This window comes from Nestor notabilis, unplaced genomic scaffold, assembly GCF_000696875.1.
Source record: "Nestor notabilis isolate BGI_N333 unplaced genomic scaffold, ASM69687v1 scaffold7327, whole genome shotgun sequence".
Classification (NCBI taxonomy): domain Eukaryota; kingdom Metazoa; phylum Chordata; class Aves; order Psittaciformes; family Psittacidae; genus Nestor; species Nestor notabilis.
The window spans coordinates 1-19,310 of NW_009937724.1; the positions used below are offsets into that span (position 1 = coordinate 1).

At 41.8% G+C, this 19,310-nt stretch overlaps 1 protein-coding gene across 1 annotated transcript; it reads left to right on the forward strand.

Moving 5' to 3' along the window:
- Positions 1 to 1,639: 1,639 nt before the first annotated feature.
- On the forward strand, positions 1,640 to 13,624 carry HNMT (histamine N-methyltransferase). The gene is made up of 6 exons (XM_010018967.1): positions 1,640 to 1,776; positions 2,376 to 2,428; positions 5,822 to 5,929; positions 9,397 to 9,527; positions 10,110 to 10,203; positions 13,269 to 13,624. Exons 1-6 carry the CDS (start codon positions 1,640 to 1,642, stop codon positions 13,622 to 13,624), a joined length of 879 nt encoding a protein of 292 aa, XP_010017269.1.
- The last annotated feature ends 5,686 nt before the right edge of the window (positions 13,625 to 19,310 follow it).

Here is a 19,310-nt window from a genome sequence, read left to right on the forward strand (position 1 = left end):
AACTAAATGATCTTATGGTCCTTTCCAACCCGAACCATTCTGCAATTCTATGAGCAGCAAAGGAAAGTGAGCAAAGCCAAGCAGCTTATGTTATCATTGAAAAGGGAGGAGAAGCTGGAGTGGAGCTGCTCAGCATCACAGCTGTCCCTAGAAATTGCCCTTCGAGAAAGATGATGACCATGAGGTGATGGCCAGGAAATGCAGAGATGTCAGGGAGGAATTGTGACCATCTTTCTGCGGTGGTGTAACAGTCCTGGTGTATAGGGGAGAAGGCATTAGGTTGGTACCATTTGGTATTACACTCTCATAAGCAAGTGAGGAAGACATAGCCTTCCTGAGACAGCTGTTGGCTGGGTGGAAAACTGGTTGCGCAGTTAGTCAGAAAATTTATCAGCAGTCCACTGCCAGAAAGGGAGGTAATGACAAGTAGGAACCTGAGCCCACTACTCTTTGCCTTTCTGTTTATGACTGGGAGGAGGGACAGGACTGTTGTTATTTGGTGCGCACTTGGGAGGTACTTGAGCGCAACAGAGGGCAGAATTATAATACAAAGGGACAAGAGAAGTAGTCTGGAAAAAGCCCATGGTTTGTATTTCAGTGGTCATGCTGGTGAGCAAAGGCAATGAGTGTGGGGTCTCGATGGGGTGAGGGAAGCCACCCCAGCTGCACTGGGAGCCAGGGGGTGTCAGCAGGAGGGAGGCTTTCATCCTTGGCTGCTGCACTTCTACACCAACAGGTTTTGGCTGGAGATAGTCCAATGGGAGCAATAAGAAGAGCGAGAGGTGGCTGAGATGTAACCTCTGCAGGAAAGCCAGAGGAGATTGTAGGAGACACTGGGGACATGTGGTGCTGTCCTTAAGCATGGGACCCTTGAGAAGGAAGAGGGTTCCTTTTTCTCCTTGCCAGTTAGTACAAGATGTGACAGACATAAACTGTGGTTTGAGAGGGGATGAACACGTCTCTGCACAGTTTTCACAGTACAGCCCAGTGTTTCCCAGTAGCACGCTCTGCCTCCCCCACTCCCAACTTGTAAGCTGGGTTTCGCTTAGCATTCATACCAGTACCTCATGTGGCTTTCATGAATTAACTATTTAGCCCGTGGGAATCATACCATTATCTTCAGAGGAACTAGAAAAATAAAGAGTGCATTTATAAGGTTTTTATTGCTTTCACCCCACCATCAACATTCCCTTTAAGAACATCAGAAGATTAAAAAAACAGATAGAGACATCTGCCAGGATCTCTGGAGATGTGTGTTGCACTTGCTTCTAATCCAGACCAAGTCTTTGGAGCTTCTCCATGCCTTCAAGAAATAGGGGAATTTTTCTTTTATTTAAGAACTGTCTAAAGGCCCTTTTACTGGGTTTTAACAGAGCCCTGTGTCAGCACAGTTAAAAAATGCTGGCATTTCCTCTGTGCAGATTAAAGATGATGTATTAACTTTGCTGCTCAAACCTGATTTACAGCTTCTATTTCAAAATTGCATAATACTTTTTTAAGTGCTCCAAAGTGCAGTAGCAGGGCTGAGAATGCAGAGCAAAGTCCAGGCACGGTTTTTACCTCTCTAGTGTTTCTTTTCTAGGTCTAAAAGAGCTGCAAGGAGCAACCTGACCCTTTCTGTACCCTTCCATCCACCAACATGGCATTGCTAATGAGGAGCTTGTTTACTGACCCTGACAGATACCTCCAGTCTTTCCGCCTCTTCCTCGCGAATTCGACCGAGCACCAGTGTATGCAGGAGTTCATGGAGAGACAGTTGCCAGCTGTGATAGAGAGGTAACATGGAGGTGGTCGCATCGAGCTGAAGGGCCATGGTCCCGTGGCGGTGACAGGCTTGACTGAGCTCAAGGGGCTGTCTGCAAGAGGCAGATTGCTGTTCCCCACCAGCCATCCTGCCCGTAGGCGTCTGGAGGTCTCTGTTAGGGAGACCTAACACACACCACCGCACACACTGCTGAATGGCTGTTCTTCATGACGGGTCCCACCTAGCAGGAAGGAGATAAGGCTGAATTGTTTCCTTGCATGCAAATACAGCTTGCCTTGAATCAACGGTAAAATGCGTTAGCAGATATTATGTTCTAATATTAAACTTGATTGTGAGCATCCTTTTAAAAGTAATCTTTTTAGGTAATATTTAGTCTCTCTCTCACATGTCTAAAGAACAGTCCTGCTCCGGTGTGTGTTTTTTTCTGGACTCCTTGCTTTGTGGGGTGGCTTGGGCAGCAGGCAGACAGTGTCAAATCCTGTCTCTGAGGAGGCCCTTCTCTGGGGTCAGGATTTTATGGCGCTGCCAAAGCCTCACTAAGGGATGTTAAACATGTTACACTCTCCAGTACTGGGTAGCTCTCCTAAAATGTATAAATAATGTTTTTCAGTATTGGAAATGGGAAGTCTACAATCAATATTCTAAGTGTTGGTGGTGGAGCAGGTATGCTATGGACTTCAATATCATATGTTTTTAATTTTTATTTTTATTTTTTTAAGAGAATAAAGGATTAAAAATTGCAGATAGGAGCAGAGGAGGAAATAAGTCTTTTCTTGAAAAGTCAGCTCCAGGGCACAGATGGTGCTAGCTGGTGTGTGGCCACATCATCTGGGAACAGCTTGTGCCTCCCCACCCTCTCTCCATAAGAGACCTCCTTCTGCACCATCACTCCTCAAGGGCAGAGAGAGGCTTGACTGCCTGGTAGTACTTCTATGCAACACCCTCATCCCCCATCCCCAAATGTCTTAGATTCCTCAGAATATTAAAATTTTATTGTCAAAAGATCTGCAATTTTTCGCAGGTTTGTTGCAATTATTCTGCCCTGTAACTACTTACCGAGACAATCACTCCCCATCACTGCTGCCTCCTGCCCTGCTATGTGATAGCCTAGGCTGAGCACTGTTTTGCCTGTATGTACTTGCTGACCACAGTCAATGTACGAGCCCCTCCTGGAGCTACTATTCCCCAAAACACTGCAGCTGAATATAAACTCTAGAATAAATCCAGAAGAAAGTGGAAGAAATAAGTCTCTTATCTGAAGTTTACTGGGTGGAAAAACAGTACAAAGAACATCAAGTGGATTTCTCTCATTAAATTCTTGCTTAAGTTCCCCCATAATTAAAGCCTCTGTTTTCTAATTTTGCTCTGCCCATTAAGTCATCAAACTTAAATTTTACATCAACAGTTAATTCAGTTTAAATGCTTTAGTCATACCATCTCCAAAGACTGATCTCAGCCTTGTCAATCTCTCCTAATAAGTAAAAATAATTGTATGCAAATGGTGGGCATTAGTTATAAAACAGACAATGTGACAGAGTAGCAGTATTGCTCTCCCCACAAAAGAAACTATTCTTCTGCCAAAAAAATAGTGTTGTTTTTAACAGGCACACTTAGCGAGGTACTCAACTCCCTAACCAGGGACATTCCAGCTAAGTGGACATTCAAGCAATAATACGCAGGCAAAGCTCGTTTTGTGATGCAAAAATCCCCAAATCACCAAAACCCCTGCTGTTTGCTGGCTTGTTCTCATCCCCGGCTCTTGGAAGGTAAGGAAAGAGCAAATTCCCAAATTCCCCCAGCTACTCCTGGATGGTGTTGGAGGGCAGTGATGGAGCTGCTGCCTTGGCCTCATCTGCCCCTGTACTTTGCAGGGAGGGAGCATGGAAGGAAAGTTTCCTTTCCACTTTCCCGCCTCGAGAGGCAAGCACACCATTTAATGTAGCATCATATCCCATTACACCAGCCCATGTACAGCGCCTGCCTTCGCCTACAGCTTCTGCCTTATTAAGTTCACACTCCAGTGCACAGCACTCTGTACCTTTAAAAACCATAAAAGTCGTCAACGCTGCTATAAAGCAGCAACTGTGCTATAAACTATTCCGTTACGTAAAATGTTTAATTAGAAACTTAATGGTGAACATAGTGGTAGCCTTTAAAAGGTAATTGTGTTGGAGAGTTTAAATAATTTGGATAGCCTAATTGCCAAATTGTTGATAATGCAAGCTGCCACGGATTTGACTGTAAAATGCCTCAGGACACTTGTTTGCATATAAAAGAGCTAACCGAAGTCAATTAAGGCTGTGGATTAAATTATTAATCAAAGGGGTGGGGTTTTTTTTGTTTAAAAACAATACAAGGGTGGTTTGGCCACAGAAGAGTGTATTAACCACATATGGAAATGCAAAATTCAGGTTTTTTTCTATCATCAGAAGTCTTTTCAAAGGGTTTTTTACAAAGTCCCTTTTACGGAAAGTTGGTAAAGGAACCAAACATCAAAATATTCCAGTAGTTCATTACAAATTCTCTGTTCACAAATCCTACCACAGCAGTCAGCAGATGACTGGCTTTGCTCTGATTTTTCAACAGAATTCAGGGTTTGCAGTGATTGCAAAGCTGCAGCTATTTCTGCTGCTTCAGAAATTCAATTTCCCTCTCTCAAAGAATCAGATGCCTCATAAATTTTGGTGTTGTTAGTTGCTGTAAGACAGACATGTAAGTCTGAAAAAATGGAACCCTTCTTCACTTTTTATGTTAAATTCTCAGGGCGTTAGTGAGCAGATGAGACCTGGGATGGGGTGCCTGATTTTGACCTGTGGTGATGTGTGGTGGGGTCAGAAATAGGCAGAGTTCTTCGTAGTGAAAAGGACCCTTCCGGGGGAGGAGCTGGTGTTCTGGTTTGAGCGCTGGGGGACACATTATGACTATTTAATCCCTGATATTTTCCTTTTGTACCTCAAATCTTCTGTGTAATGGAGCTAATGCTGAAGTGGCAGGAGCCCAAGAGCACTGAAAATCATAAAGACAGGTAGAGGCTGTGCAAATACAGTGGGGGCCCTCCCTCAGCAAGGGCCTGTCTGGCCATCAGGGTTTGCTGGGGATCTTTCATTCACTACATAATTTAGTTCATTTGTAGAGAATTTTATAACATGGACTTGTGTGCAAGCACAAGTAAATCTTTCAGGACAAAGCTCAGTATTTGTCTGTAACACAGCGTCTGGATGTATTATTCACCACAACTACCCTCTGCTTCACTCTTTCTACCTTAATTTATTCTTCTATTATTTTTTCCACTTCTTATATTGTGGATGGCAAGAGGTGATCAAGAGCGATGGCAGCTCATTTTAAATTTTGAAATGTTGGATCTATTGGTAGTTCCACCAGTAAAATAATTGCAGCTGGCCTGACCAGTGTCCAGAGAGACCTATTCCTCACAAAAAAAAGTAGTCAGCTCTGGGGTCTTCTGCAAACAGCGGTTAGATAAACACAGGCAGTATGCGCACATACTTATGGAAAAGGTCATAGGACAGTAAAGACAAACAGACATGAATGTTGCTTCTGATTCCAGTGTAAATACGTATTCTCTGCTCCCTCACCCACATGACTTGGTAACCAGTGAGACGCTTGGCTAAAAATGCTCTTGCTGACTCTTAAGAAATACTGCCAGGTTCACTGGTGACTTGGGACCATCAGAACTGGTACCATCAAAGCCATTTAGGATCTGTTCAGTGAAGTTAGGAAGTTAGGCCATGTTCAGAAAATAGAAGGTCAAGCCATGTGCATGAATGTGTCTGGTTTTCCCTTGGCACTGATGGTGGCAGTCAGAGATGAGGAATGAAGATAGTTGGGACTGATATTGAAATTTTTCTCAAATCCTAGAGCTAAACCTTCAGTGTCAATCTGCTGAGAATACAAAGCAGCTACATGTACCTGTGTGGTACATTTTCTGTACGTGAATGGCAGGCATCAGTCTTCAAAACTGGGGATGTGATGATGGTGGAGATAGCAGTTGCCTGAGCTTTACTTTCATCTGGTATTTCATGTTGCTTGAGTCCCTAGGTGAGATTGACCTGCTGATCCTCTCAAAAATGCAAGCCAGATATCCAGGGGTCACCATCAACAATGATGTGATAGAGCCAAGTGCTGACCAAATCTTCAAGTACAAAGGTATTGTTACATTAAATAAATTAAATTTATGTTAAATGTGCTAAATGCATTAAAATGACCCTGCATTCAGATACTTTCTTCTCCGAATTGGCTCTTAAAAGTAAAAAAAAGTCACTATTTCATGCTTTTTTGCCATCATTGCTTTTCAACAGTGTTCAGTCTCTCATTAAAATCTTAGTCTCTCACGCTGCAAAGAACTCTGCATGGCAAATGCTTAGGCTAGACAGATTTAAAAAGCTAAGCTAGGTGGGAACTGATGGGTGATTGAATAGGAATAGAATAAAATCCGCACATTTCAGAAAGCTTTTCTCCTTCAACTTGCACTGAATCAGGATCCCTCCTCAGCATCAAAGGGAAAATTTTAGTGTCTCATGGTAATTCTCACATATCTTACAAATAATTTCCAAATAACAGTTAGCCAAACCTCACAGTGTTGCACTAAATTACTTACCACCCTTGGAATTAGAAAACATGGAAAGGAAAGCAAGATAGATAGGAAAGACTTTTGCTGTGTCCTTAGTGGCTTAGAGCTTGTTTCCTTCCACCATTCCCAAGGTCTGAGCAACATCATGAAGGAAAGACAAGAGTTTTCTAAGGAGGACTGAATGTTAGCAGGGGTGCTTTGGTCAAATTGCCCTACAAAGCGCGCATTAAATATCAATCCACAGTTTGAGTACCACTGGATTAACACCCACCAGTCTTTAATTTAGCAGGTAATTATGGTCTTTTATGGTGATACCACCTATGGGGTACAGGCTGTGAGCAACCCTGAGCAGAGCACACCTTGCCAGAAAACAGCTGCTGAATGGATGTGACGGAAATGAATGAAACTGCTCAGAAGTCCAAGCTGTTGGAAATGCTCCAAACCACAGTAAATACCAGACTATAAAACCACACTGTAAATCTCCAACCCTTACTCTTGCTTAAGTCCTTAAAAATGAAGCGTTCTCAGTATGAAGCGACTTGTGGAAGTTGAAGTAAAAATTAAAAAAACTTGCAACAATCCCTTTCTCCCCACAGTTCAGGGGAGTTCAGAGTCACCAGAAGCACCAAAGGCTTCCAAGGAACCCATTGTTTTACATCTGTCTCTGTATTACATGGACCTGATCCTTGAAATAATGGCTTGTGCAAAATACCAGGAGGTTTTACATTGCTCCAGGCTGAGGTGGTGAAGGATGGGCAACAGATCATCTAGCCTGTTTACAAGGCAGTTTGAGCACCAGCACATAGCGTTTCTGACCTGTCTGGGCCATGGACCACAGGCTATGTGAGACTGGATTTGTGCTGAGTCTTCCCAATGGTCCTACCACTGCTTAACTGGAAGTCCTATCCTACTTCAACGAGTTTCTTTCCAGAAGAATGTTGGAGAAAATATAAGATGTTGTCCTTATTTTAAGTTTTATGCTAAACTAGAAATGGAATATTAATCTGAATTTCTTTCTTTAAACTTTCTTATTTGGTAATTAGTCATGTCCCCAATAGGTATCCTTAATTAGGTTTCTGAGCCCTTAGATTTTCCAGAGAGAACTGGAAACATTATCTGCATCTCTGAGGATTCAGTAGTTATGTTTTCTGCCTAACCAGATACTTTCACCTTGGGAAAGAGAAGCCAAGCTCACAAGACAAATTTCATACTGGGATGTGCAGTGATTACAAATTGAGGTTTCTCTTAGGCTGCGTTGTACAACGGAGGCTCTCCTCAAAGCTCCATGTCCAGGCTGTAGCTTTCCACCCCTTGATGACTGTGGTTGGAGTGTTGGTGGCACCACAGCTGAGGTGCATTGCCTTTGCCTGCATGGCATGGCACAACTGCGGGCACTAAAGTTTTGATGGCACCCAGCAAGGGCACATGACTAGGATAAAATTAAGGAAAAATTTTCAAAATGGTTCGTGTGATACATTTTAGCTTCAGATGAATCTTTGGGCAGAAACTTCCCATAATCAGAATGAGATTGCCCTTTCTGAAATTTTGTCTTTAAAAGCCCACCTTGGCAATCGATCCAGCTTTACTAGCACCTCCTTGCAGACTGTCTAGCAATTGAATTGAACCAGATTGCACCAGATTATTTGTGGTGGAGATATGAACTACTGCTGAATGAAGCCTGAGTTTAAACCAGCAAATTAAACCTGAACTGCAAGTGCCAGAGCTGGTGACTGATAAATAGAAGCAAACAGAGTAATAGTAGCAGCATCGAAAGGGGTGGCCCATTTCCAGCCACAAAAAGAGAGGAGATAAGCACTGATAGAGCATTTCTCATCTGTCCAATGGGGATATATCCTAATCAGACCCCTAAAGGAGAAACATTGTGATTAGTGGTGTAAAGCCACTGGTCTTAGCAAATCATGTAGTTTTGAACACGTGTTCTGTAGCTAAGGCTCAGTCTGCCTTTGGGCCATTTGAGTTTTAAATTTATGTTAACTCCAGCGAAGCACAGAAATCGCATCAAGGCTAGCTTTGTCCTGGAGCAATCCTGAGCTCCAGGCAGGAGCACAGTGAGAAGAGCTCCATATGCCAGCAGATGGACATTAATATTCTGGCATCCCCTAAATTCTGAAATTATCTCTCAGTTTTGCTCCTATAAAAAGCAAAGAAATGAAGTGGTGAGCCAGGCCCTTGGTATAACTTATTCCTTGTATCCACTTCTCCAGCTTTCTGCTCTTGTATCCACTTCTCCAGCTTTCTGCTTTCCTCTGTTGCTGGATATGCATTGTATCAAGGTCTGAAAACATGCCGTGTGTCACTCTTTATACTCCTCTTTGCTTTAAAATACTATTATCCCTTTTACCTGAAGCAGTTGCCTTAAACCGTGGGCTTTTGAAAAATTATTTGGACACAGCAGAAAGCAAATGTCAAGTGATGGGCTCATGGAGCAAAGCTCCTTCCCTCTCCCATCATCCCCATGACACATTCCCAGAGTAAGCCAATTACTTTCTCTACCTTTCTTGAGCTCTTAATTTTGCTTCTTTCCAAAATTACCACCCTTTGATCCATCCTCATTTGTTCAGTCTCTAGAAAACCCTTTGCCATGGCCTGGCTTCTACTCAGTTATGTGGGGCTTGTGGCACTTAAGTGAAGAGGCCATCAACACTTCCCCCATTCAGCATGGAATGTGCTGCTCATGGCCTCATAACTGTCTATCCCAACCAATATATTGAAATTCAGTCATGGGGAAGAGTTGTTTGGGTTTTGGTTTGGTTTGGTTTGGGTTTTTTTTGATCAGGTAAAGGCTGGATGAGCCCAAATGAAGGTGCAAAGGGAAAAACATCAGACCCTCTTAAGATTTCATCCTACAAAGACCTTTACAGCCCCATATGTGCTCCAGGTTTTAAATGTTCCACCGCTGGGTTAAATTGGTACCACATCTCTCTATCTAAATATGACTTTTAGATGTATAAAAGCCCTGAATGGAAATTGGTCTTGTATTTGCAATTGAGATAACTCTGTTCTGCCTTCTCCCATATTTCAGAGCATGTGGCTGCAACATCAAACCTTGAGAACGTAAAGTTTACCTGGCATGAGGAGACAGCTTATGAATATGAAAGTCGAATGAATACAGAAAAGAAGTCTAAAAAATGGGACTTCATTCACATGATCCAGGTAAAAATCTCTGCAAAATAAATGTTGCCAAAGATTTGGCTGTTAAAAGTATGCATGAAGTGTGTGACCTCATTATCCACTCTAAGGGGAAGAAAGGTGAGTTTATTTCCCTGTAATTTAAAGTACTTAAGCATAAGTGAACTGCAAAAATGAAAGATGAGTTATAGCAAAACAACTTTGAGCACAGTAGTCCAATTAACTGGGCGGTGGGTGGCAGCCAACTGAAAATACATTTTAACTAGTATTTTCGAAGCTCCTTGTTCTCTCCGTGAAATTGCCTTTGTATTTCCAAGTTTACTGAAGCCATTACAAGTCATCTTTGATGCTAAGAAAGGAAAATCTGTTTATCTCAGGTTAACGAATGAGCACAAGCTTCATCCTGGGAGAACCAGAGAGCAGGCAAGGCAGTGACAGCCATGAGCTTGCAGTATGAGTTCACTGCCCACTGTCGTGTTAACATGTCCTGTTGTCCTGCTGCAATTCTGTCAAGATTGCCCCCATTTGGTTTCTTTCACCTAGTGGTGCCACTTACAATATTCACCAGGACCTCACTGTATCTGCAAGTATCTCTGCTCTTTCCAGATGCTGTATTATGTGAAAGATGTCCCAGCAACTATCCGGTATTTCCACAGCCTCCTGGAAGAGCAGGCAAAGCTCCTCATTATCCTGGTGTCAGGTGAGAGATGCTCCACCAGTGCTGCTCAGTTGGGCAAGAGCTGTGAGGAGCTTTGTGGTTCCTGCAAGCTCAACACAGGCCAGCTAGAAATCAGTGCACATTTTTATTTACAACATCCTTTTTCACCAGTAGAGGTGAACTCAGTGAGTAATAAATTGTGTCCACTCATCTACATCGATTGAAATCTGCACACTGTATATACCTGCGCAGCTCCATGCTGCAGGTTGTAAAGCAGAAGGCTTTGTAAGCCAGAAAACCCATGCCAAGGACACAAAACATCTTTCTCTCGCCCTCTACCCTTCCCCATCATAGAGCCTGGCCAGTGATGGATGCAGTAGAGAGGCCCACAGCAGGGGAGAGGCTCCATCCAGCGGCTCTCGCTCACAAGAGCTCCTTCAGCCTCAGCTATTTTCTGTAAAAGGTTTTTCAGGCTGGGTACCACATTATCTCACTCCTGGAAACTTGTGGCATTAAGCAAACAGCTACAACAGAGCTCGGCTGTGCCATACAGCAGGTGTTAGAGCACATATGGTTCATTTTCTTCTCAAACTGCCCATTTCCTTAATTTCATCATTTTGGGTGGAAAACAGCATTCTTAGGCTGTTTCAGATCTCAAAAGACATGTTCTGTGGTCAATCCAGCAGGAAAGTGTGGGAGCAGAGTAAACAATGACCTTTTAATATTGTGGGCAAAATACGCTAGAGATACTGCAATGGTGGGGTCTAATGTGACTCTAGAAAGCCTTTAATTTGCTTCACAAGCTATAGAAATTTTAGTTGTATAAACAGTCATACCTGATAATTTTGTCAGGTATATTAAGTGTTATTTGTTCAGAGGTTTAAGCTTATTTTTTTATTTAATTTGGCCATGTCTGCAAACTGTAATGTGTTTAATGAAGTTCCTTTTCTGTGTTCATGAAGTGTCCACAATGAAGCGACACTTCTCTGACCTGAATTTATTCAAACTATTTGTCTCCAAGATATTTTTAGTATAAAGTGTTTTCAAGCATCTCACTACAAGAAATCTGTATTTTAAGTGATCTGATTTTAAATTGTTTGAAAGAACTGTTCTCATTCTTTGGCTGAAGTGGAATAGATCATAATATCAGACTGTTGCTGATTACCTGTGTATAGTTAATTGAAACTCTTTTCCAGTTGCTTAACCTGTCCCTTTGGATATTCACGAAATGTGAATACAGGGAGGAACATGTGTGTATTCAAAATTAATGTAATTAAAAATCACATTATGAAATCATATTAAAAATAAAAAGTATTTGAAGTCCTCTCTGGGCCAGGCAATTCTATGTTTTCTAATGGAGCAGAATGGAGCATTAATTGCTGGGCCCAGCAAGAAAATGGGAGAGAGCAGTAAGGCTTAGAATAGGGGAGGGAAAGGAAAGGGAAAACCTTGGGGGAAAGAGAAGAGAGGGGAAGGAAGAAGTGCTATGAAAATGAGCACTGAAGCAAAAAGGTACTGAAAGATAATCAGAACAAAGCTCATTTCAAAAAATGAAGGTAATGTCATCTCCAACACAAACACATTAGGATGTGTTAATTAAAAAACAGTCAGGGAATAGGATTGATAGGAGAGGGCTTGGTCAGTCGGTGAAGGTTGCAATCCCTCCTGCTCTGTTCCTGCTGGGAAAGCAGGTGAGTTGCAAGAGCTATGTGGTGTTATTTTTAACATATTTTAAAAATCTGTTTATATCGCCTTGAAAACAAAAGTAGTGCCATATGCTGAGCCTATTGAGAGCTATTATAATAATGCTGCGTTCAGGTAGTGTATAATTGCTCAGCTCAGAGATGGCACTGAGTCACACAACACTGACACCAGCAAATTTTCTGCAATTAGTGTTCTGCATTCAATTTCCACCAGGTGAAAGAAAATATTGTAGCCCCTTTTCTAAACACCAAACTGTTTATTTGACTATAAATAACTGTTTGCAGATAAAGCATTTGCAAAACAGCCGAGCAACTGGTTTTAGTAGTTATGGAGATTTATTGTCATAACTCTCAAGAGCTGCTCATTAGGCTTGAAGTTATTTTCATCCGGTCCAGTCATTCTGGGTGATCCTTTTATAAATGATGTATAGAAGAAATGCTGAATCAGAGATCCAGGCTGAGGCAAAATAGAGATGTGAAGGCATATCTGGGGAGTTTTCAGCTCACCCAGCTGGTTTTCTTTGTGAAACATCCCTTGAGAAGAGGTGCATGCAGAAGCATGGGCTTCGCTTGGGGTCAGTTCTGTAGGTGACTGCAGTGCCACAGGGGCCTTTTCCTTCCCTGCTCTTCATTGATGCACATCCAAATAGTACACAGCCAAAGCATCCTTCTGCCAGCACTGGGGAGGTCTGCTTGGGGTGAGAGGCAACCCTCTCATTGCCCATTCCCAACAGCATGTAAGCATGGTGGAAGTGAAGGCTGAAAGCTGGGAGGATAGTGCAGTTTCACCCTGGGCTCTGTCCATCCCATGCTTTTCTCCACCATACATCCAGCTGCATGGACAATGTGACCAGGATTTTGTACCCCATGTAGTTCACATGGCAGATAGTTTACTGGTAATAAATGTTTCAATGAAGCTCAAATGTAGCTCAACCACCAAATAACTAGGTGAAGTGATAAGAGAGGAATTGGTCTTCCAAACAGTAGCAGAAACCTAGGGAATAGTTTAAATCATGAAGGTGGCACAGAATAGCTTGTGTTCAGCATGTTGACTATAGAAGAATGTCACTGCAAGACACTGCCTATGTGTATGAAGCAGAGGGATGCAGTGTGTTGAGAGTGGAAGGGAGGATGATTAAGTGCACTGAGGTGCTCTGGTCTCAGCTGGGGGCTTGGTGGCTGAAGCTCCAGGGTAAGTAACATGTCCATCCCTGCCTGCAACCCCCAATCTCAAGGCAGCTGGAAGCAGAGAGGCAACCATTTCCGTCATGCCTCAGGTCACATGTCTCAATTCTGGAAAGATCCTGCTCTCAGTGAGGACAAGTGATAAAAAAAAACACGATGTGATCAAAATCTTGTGGTTTTCCTTATCCTTGAGCATTTTTCTGGCGGTTTATCTCTCAGGAACCAGTGGCTGGGAAACACTATGGAAGAAGCACAGGTCTTCCTTCCCTTTAGATGATCTCTGCTCTTACGTTTCTTCTGCTGACATCAAAAGAATACTGGATTCAGCTGGGCTGAAGTGCCAGCTCCATGAGCTCCCATCCCACATGGACATAACAAGCTGCTTTATTGAAGGGAGCAAGGATGGGGAGATGTTGCTGGACTTCCTGACAGAAACTTGTGAGTTTTCTAAAACTGCTCCTCCTGAACTAAAGCATCAGGTAATGGAAGAGTTAAGAAAGCCTGAATGCAGTCAAGAAAGAGATGGGAAGGTGCTTTTTAATAACAACCTGAGTGTAATAGTGATTGAGCCATGAGTTAACCTCTTCTTGCTTCTTGATCTAAAGCAAATAGTCAAATACAAACCGTTAACAGCTGAAATACATTTTTCATACTTTATAAATTGCTTAGTTAACTTCAGTATTAATACATTATTTTTTGAGCCTGTTAAGAAATCAGTATTAATATCTGTTGTTACGAGTGAGCTTTAATACCTGATTAATTCTGCACCAATCTACGAATGTGTAACTCACTGAACAGTTAATTGTGCTGTATCACATAGACAGTGCATAATCATAAGTAACTCGTACCATCCACTCACGCACTGCAGAAACCTGTCTGTTTACTAAGAAATAACCAAGAACTATACACCTTTTCATCATCACCATTAAAAAACTTTCTACAGACCAAATAAGCAAATTACAACTTCTCAGTGCCACTGGCAAGAGTGGAGGCTCAGAATGATGGACCATGTTGTGTAGCTGCTGAGTGGGATTTCTTGAGCTTGTGACTTCAACATCTCATACCTCCAGTTATTGTGAAAGTGGCCTCACACCTTCTGCATGTGCAGTGATTGCCTGCTCCTGCCTCTGCAGCCAACTCCATTTAATGGCACTGCTTCCCTTCCCTTTTCCCACATTTTTAGTTTATTTTTATGATGTTGCGTCTACAGAGTGATTTGTGTACCAGGTCCTACTGGCACTGCAAGAGGGATGCAATTGAAGATGCTTAGGACACAGCAGTGGTAACAACTGTCTTGGAGTTTTCACTTCCAACTTAACTGTTACTGTTGTAACAGTTGTTAACAACAACTGTCCTAGTGTTTTCACTAGTGAGCCCTGATGCAAAGCCTTTGTTAGGAATAGGCTACTATTGTCACACAGGGCATTTTGATACTTTTTTCTCTAGCCTGGAAGCAAGGGCCATGTGTGCTTTGTGAGCTCTGTAGCAATGAAGATGTAAAAATAAACACTGATGCCAAACTGGCAGGTTTCAGTGGGATTTGTTTCATTTTCAGTGGAGTTGTGTCAACTAAATCTGTTCAGTGTATCATATAGGACATTCAGCAAGAAGGTGCTTCCTTCCTCAGTCCCTTCTCCATGTAGGGCTGTCTCTACTCTGATAGTAGATGCATGTATTTTGCTATATGATTTTATGGTGTTAAGAAGTGTTATGCTCTCTACAAGGCACAATGCATAGTGGGATACAATATAGTCGCTAGAATGAATTTAATAGTCTGAATACTCAACTTATCCCGTGAGACAGGTGTGATTTCTGCCATTGAAACAATTTCATTCAGTGTTGAAATGGTTTACTTTAGGTAATGTTTTGGCTGCAAGAAATTAGGTTTTATTTCTGCTTGTACATTTCTGATACAATATAGGTTATTAATGATTTGAAGTGATTTTCAAGAGACTATATTGGGCATTATTAGCTGTTTATATTCATTTTAGTGTGAATTATTCAAAACACACACTTCTAGTGATCAAATATTAATTCCAGTGTACTTTAGAATGTTTCTATTATATTTCTTAGCTGTTAAACAGAAGAAAATCTATTACCACTTTAACACAGTGCTATGTACAGAATCCTGCATTAGAAGACCTCTGTATATCTGTGAGCTGCTACAGTGACATGCTGAAGCAGGAAAGAAAGAAAATCTCTCACTAGGACAGATTGCTGCATGCATTTCTAATTGGAAACAAATTAAAGTTACAATTATTTTTGTAGCACTTTTGTGCTGTTGGTGACCTCTTCTAAATGGTACCTGTAAAGGAGGTGATCACTGAATATTGCCACATCAACCCTGTCAGGAATGACATATATTTGGGAGCCATAGAAATGCCAGAACAAAAAAACCCCAAACAAAATCCAACAACAAATCTCAGCAACAAGATGCATATGCATATCTTGCATTAGCAGAGGTAAAAAAATGCAATAAAAAAGCTTTTTAGAATTTTTTTGGGAGGTTTGTTCTGAAAATGTGGGGAAGAGCAGGAAAGACAAGGGACAAAAGAGATGATCTGGAGAGAAGAGAGGAGGATATGACCCATGCACACAAACACAAACCCCCTGAGATTCAATGTGAATGCACATGAGAGTTCCTTCCCCTCTTTAGTCAGAAAAGGAGAGGCCAGGGACAAAGAGTACCTGCTAGGTGCATGGCATGGCATGGGGTCTTATTTAAAAAGCAGAATTTACTGGGGGAAAAGGCACTTTCACTCCAGGCCGGAGAAGAAAAATCCTTATCTAAAAGCAGGCATGCCGGAGTGGTCCTCAGCCACTGGTTTTGCTTCTGAGGAGAATTTCGTTAAAAATCTGGGCGAAAAAATACAGTCAATTCCATTCCGTATATGCAGCTGCTGATGGGGTGGGGGAAAACTGAATCAGAAGAGCACCCTTAAGGGATAAACTGTTTTTAATTTTAAATTTGTAACACACACATTTCCAAGAAGTAAGGACCATAAGTATTATTTAGCAGGAAATGAGCTTGGGGAAGAACAATTTTATGCTTATTTGGCTATAAAAACTGAAGGAGTTTTTGTAAATCTCTCACACAACTTCTAACTGAAGAACCACATTTTCATGCAAGAATCGCCCTGAATTGTACAGTCAGATACTGCTATTGCAGAGCATGTTTGGTGAGTCCAGCCTGTCCATGCATTGGCATTTATACAGTTTTGAACTTATCCACATGCTTTCTGCATTGAATTGTTTTCCTCTCAATCCGCCTTATCTCAACCAGCAGCAATTGGTCTTTGCAAACCCCCAGGTGGATATGTGGGCTAACAGGATGTGTCTTCCTCACTTGCACCCCTCGAAAGTGAATTTATAGTCTTTACACTGAGGTTCATCAAGAGCAACGATCTCAAATCAGAATAACACTGACACAAGCTGGGCATCAAGCTACCTGTATTAAAAATATAACAGAAATATTTTTTCTGGTATAATATCCTGCAAGTTCTTTGTGTATTGGTGCCCCTTTCTGGCTAAATGTATGCTTCAGATCTGAAGTGTGAAAATCTTGCAGAAATGTGACTCTGTGTAAAATGCAATCTTTAACATTGTATTATTATGTTCATTATAGAATCACAGGATCAACCAGCTTGGAAAAGACTTTTAAGATCACCAAGCCCATCTCCTGTATCCTCACGATCTCCCCTCATGGCCACCCCTGCCCTCCCCTCACGATCTGCCCCTCTTCCACTCCCACTGACCAATGTCCCTGGTGTGCCTGGGCGCTGGTGAGAACAGTGCGCACCATCCACCATCAGAGAGGGTTCTGAACAGTGTTTGTTTTTAAACTGGGGAACATCCTTTTTTCTTTCCTTCTTTTTTTCATAAATCTGGAATATAGAATCATAGAATGGTTTGGGTTGGAAAGAACCTTAAGATCATCTAGTTCCAACCCCCCTGCCATGGGCAGGGATGCCTCATGCTAGGCCATGTCACCCAAGGTTCTGTCCAACCTGGCCTTGAACACTGCCAGCGATGAAATATACAGATTATATTACAGGTACAGGAGAAAAAAGCTGGAGGGAGTGGAGAAGGAGGAGGAACAACAACTCTCCTTTGAAATAGCAGTCAAACACCCAGGCCTGTGTCCCTCTGATAAGGAAGTGTGATGCTGCATCAGGTGATTATTTCCCAAAGTAATTCCTGCAGGAGGTTTGCTATGCAGGGAAGGGAATAGCCTGATGTCCACAGATGAGGCATGGGTTTGGAGCAATGCCACATAGAAGGCTGGTGAAGAACAAAAATGGGGAATGAAAAGGCTAAGCCCCTCCAAAGGAGCTGACATATATACCCCCTCTTGCGTCAAACGCACCTGCCTGAGCAGTTTCAGGGCTGTTACTTTAAAACGTATGTAGAAAAATATTCTCACTGCTCTGTTAATTACAACAGCAAATTGAACAAATGCACTTACAGCTCAGTTGCTGTCGCCATTACACTGCATTAGTGTAATTCATGCTTCCAGCCCATGATAGGATTTTTTAATGTCATTACACAGTAGGGCAAAGTCTTCATTTTTAATAAAAATACAAATGCTAAAATGAAATGGATTAATATCTAATTTTACATCTTCATTTACATGATGTGCAGAATTATCTTAAATATTTGTTATGGATGGAGTGGCATTCCACCAATTTAGGCTTTTTTTCGTACTAGAGAATGTTAACATAAATTGTAGCATAAATCATTGCCTTGTAAAGTACCAGAAGGCGCATATAAAAACCCATATCTTTACTGCACATATTTCCCATTAACCATAATCTATTAGTAATTGAAGTTCATTACAAATTCTTGTAGACTTTATTGCTATCATGCTGCATGACATAGTGAACCTGGCTTGCATAACAAGAAGTCCTTGCTGGGAAATATCCTATTAACAATGACAGTGCATTTGTCATTGTGATAATAAATCCAAAGCTGCCTGTAGATTATAAATTATTGCGGCGCCATTTCCGCTGTTGCAGTTTAAAAGTTTTGTCAGCACTTCCATTTTACCCCTGCTTTACAGGCAGTTATAACTTGACTATAAAAATCTGCAGCAAGCTGAATCTTGGCTTACAAGGTCTCAGTCCAAGAGCACATTTCTTCCCCTCTCCACGAGATTCGTACTTCATCCACATGAAAACCTTAGAAGCAGAAGCTGTGTTTATGGCAGATTTTTTCTTCTGCGTTTGCTTAACTTCTAATTGAAAAAAACCCAGGCCATTTGGCAAGCAATTTGTCCATAATATCTCTAAAGATTTTGGTTAAATTTAAAAATATACCAAGACAAAAAGATGGGAGCATGGCTGAGTTAACTCCTGGAAAATCCTCAGTCCTTATCCCTAGCTGCCATGGACTTTGGGGAGGCACTGGCAAAACCCACTTCTCTTTAAAGAAGAAACTGAAGAGAAATTATGTTACCCGTATGCCTTGCAAAGGTGTTTTAGTATTAATTACTAATGCTGAAATTCTAGCATCCACTCAAGCCACCCTTCATCATGTCTATGCAATTCTTTGAGCTCTATATGGGTTTTAAGTGTTATTAAAAGAAAATTGCCATAGAGTTGAACTTTAAGTGTTAATTATGACTTGAGATATAAATGACATCAGGTCAAATCTTTCACAATTTAACTCCGTAATTGACTTCAGCTCGCTACACCAAGGGATATCTATCTAGCTGAATGCATCTGTCTATCATATTTCTCAAGTGCCTATAGCAATGCATTCAATTAGTTGGACGTAACCAATATGCCTCGACTGCTCCTAAACAGTGTAGGATGAAGCTTTCACCTCCCTGAAATCATGAGGAAAACTTACCCTCCCACCAGCAAGGCCAGGTTTTCACATCATCCTGCAATACATGCTCTCTCTTGAATATTGCTCTTGTGTTCATGGGGTGGACAGTGGATTCTGCAGTACATATAATAATTGGCTTTTCACATCAATAATGTCTTCCATCTCAAAATGCCCCAAATTACTTTAAAATCTTGATATGGAAAACCACTTCACTTACCACTGAGGTGCTGCAATCTCCCAGGTGAAATTCAACAGCTGTTGGATGGTTCACAGAACCATTTCACAGTGATTTATGGCAGGATGAGGAGAAGGCAGCTGTTGGCAGTCAAAATGGCAATGCTGAGCTGCAGAAAGCAATTACCTGGGCTGGCACTAACATGCCTCCTCCAGCCAAAACTGCCATCAGCTTACTGCTTCCCCTCTTCCTCAGCA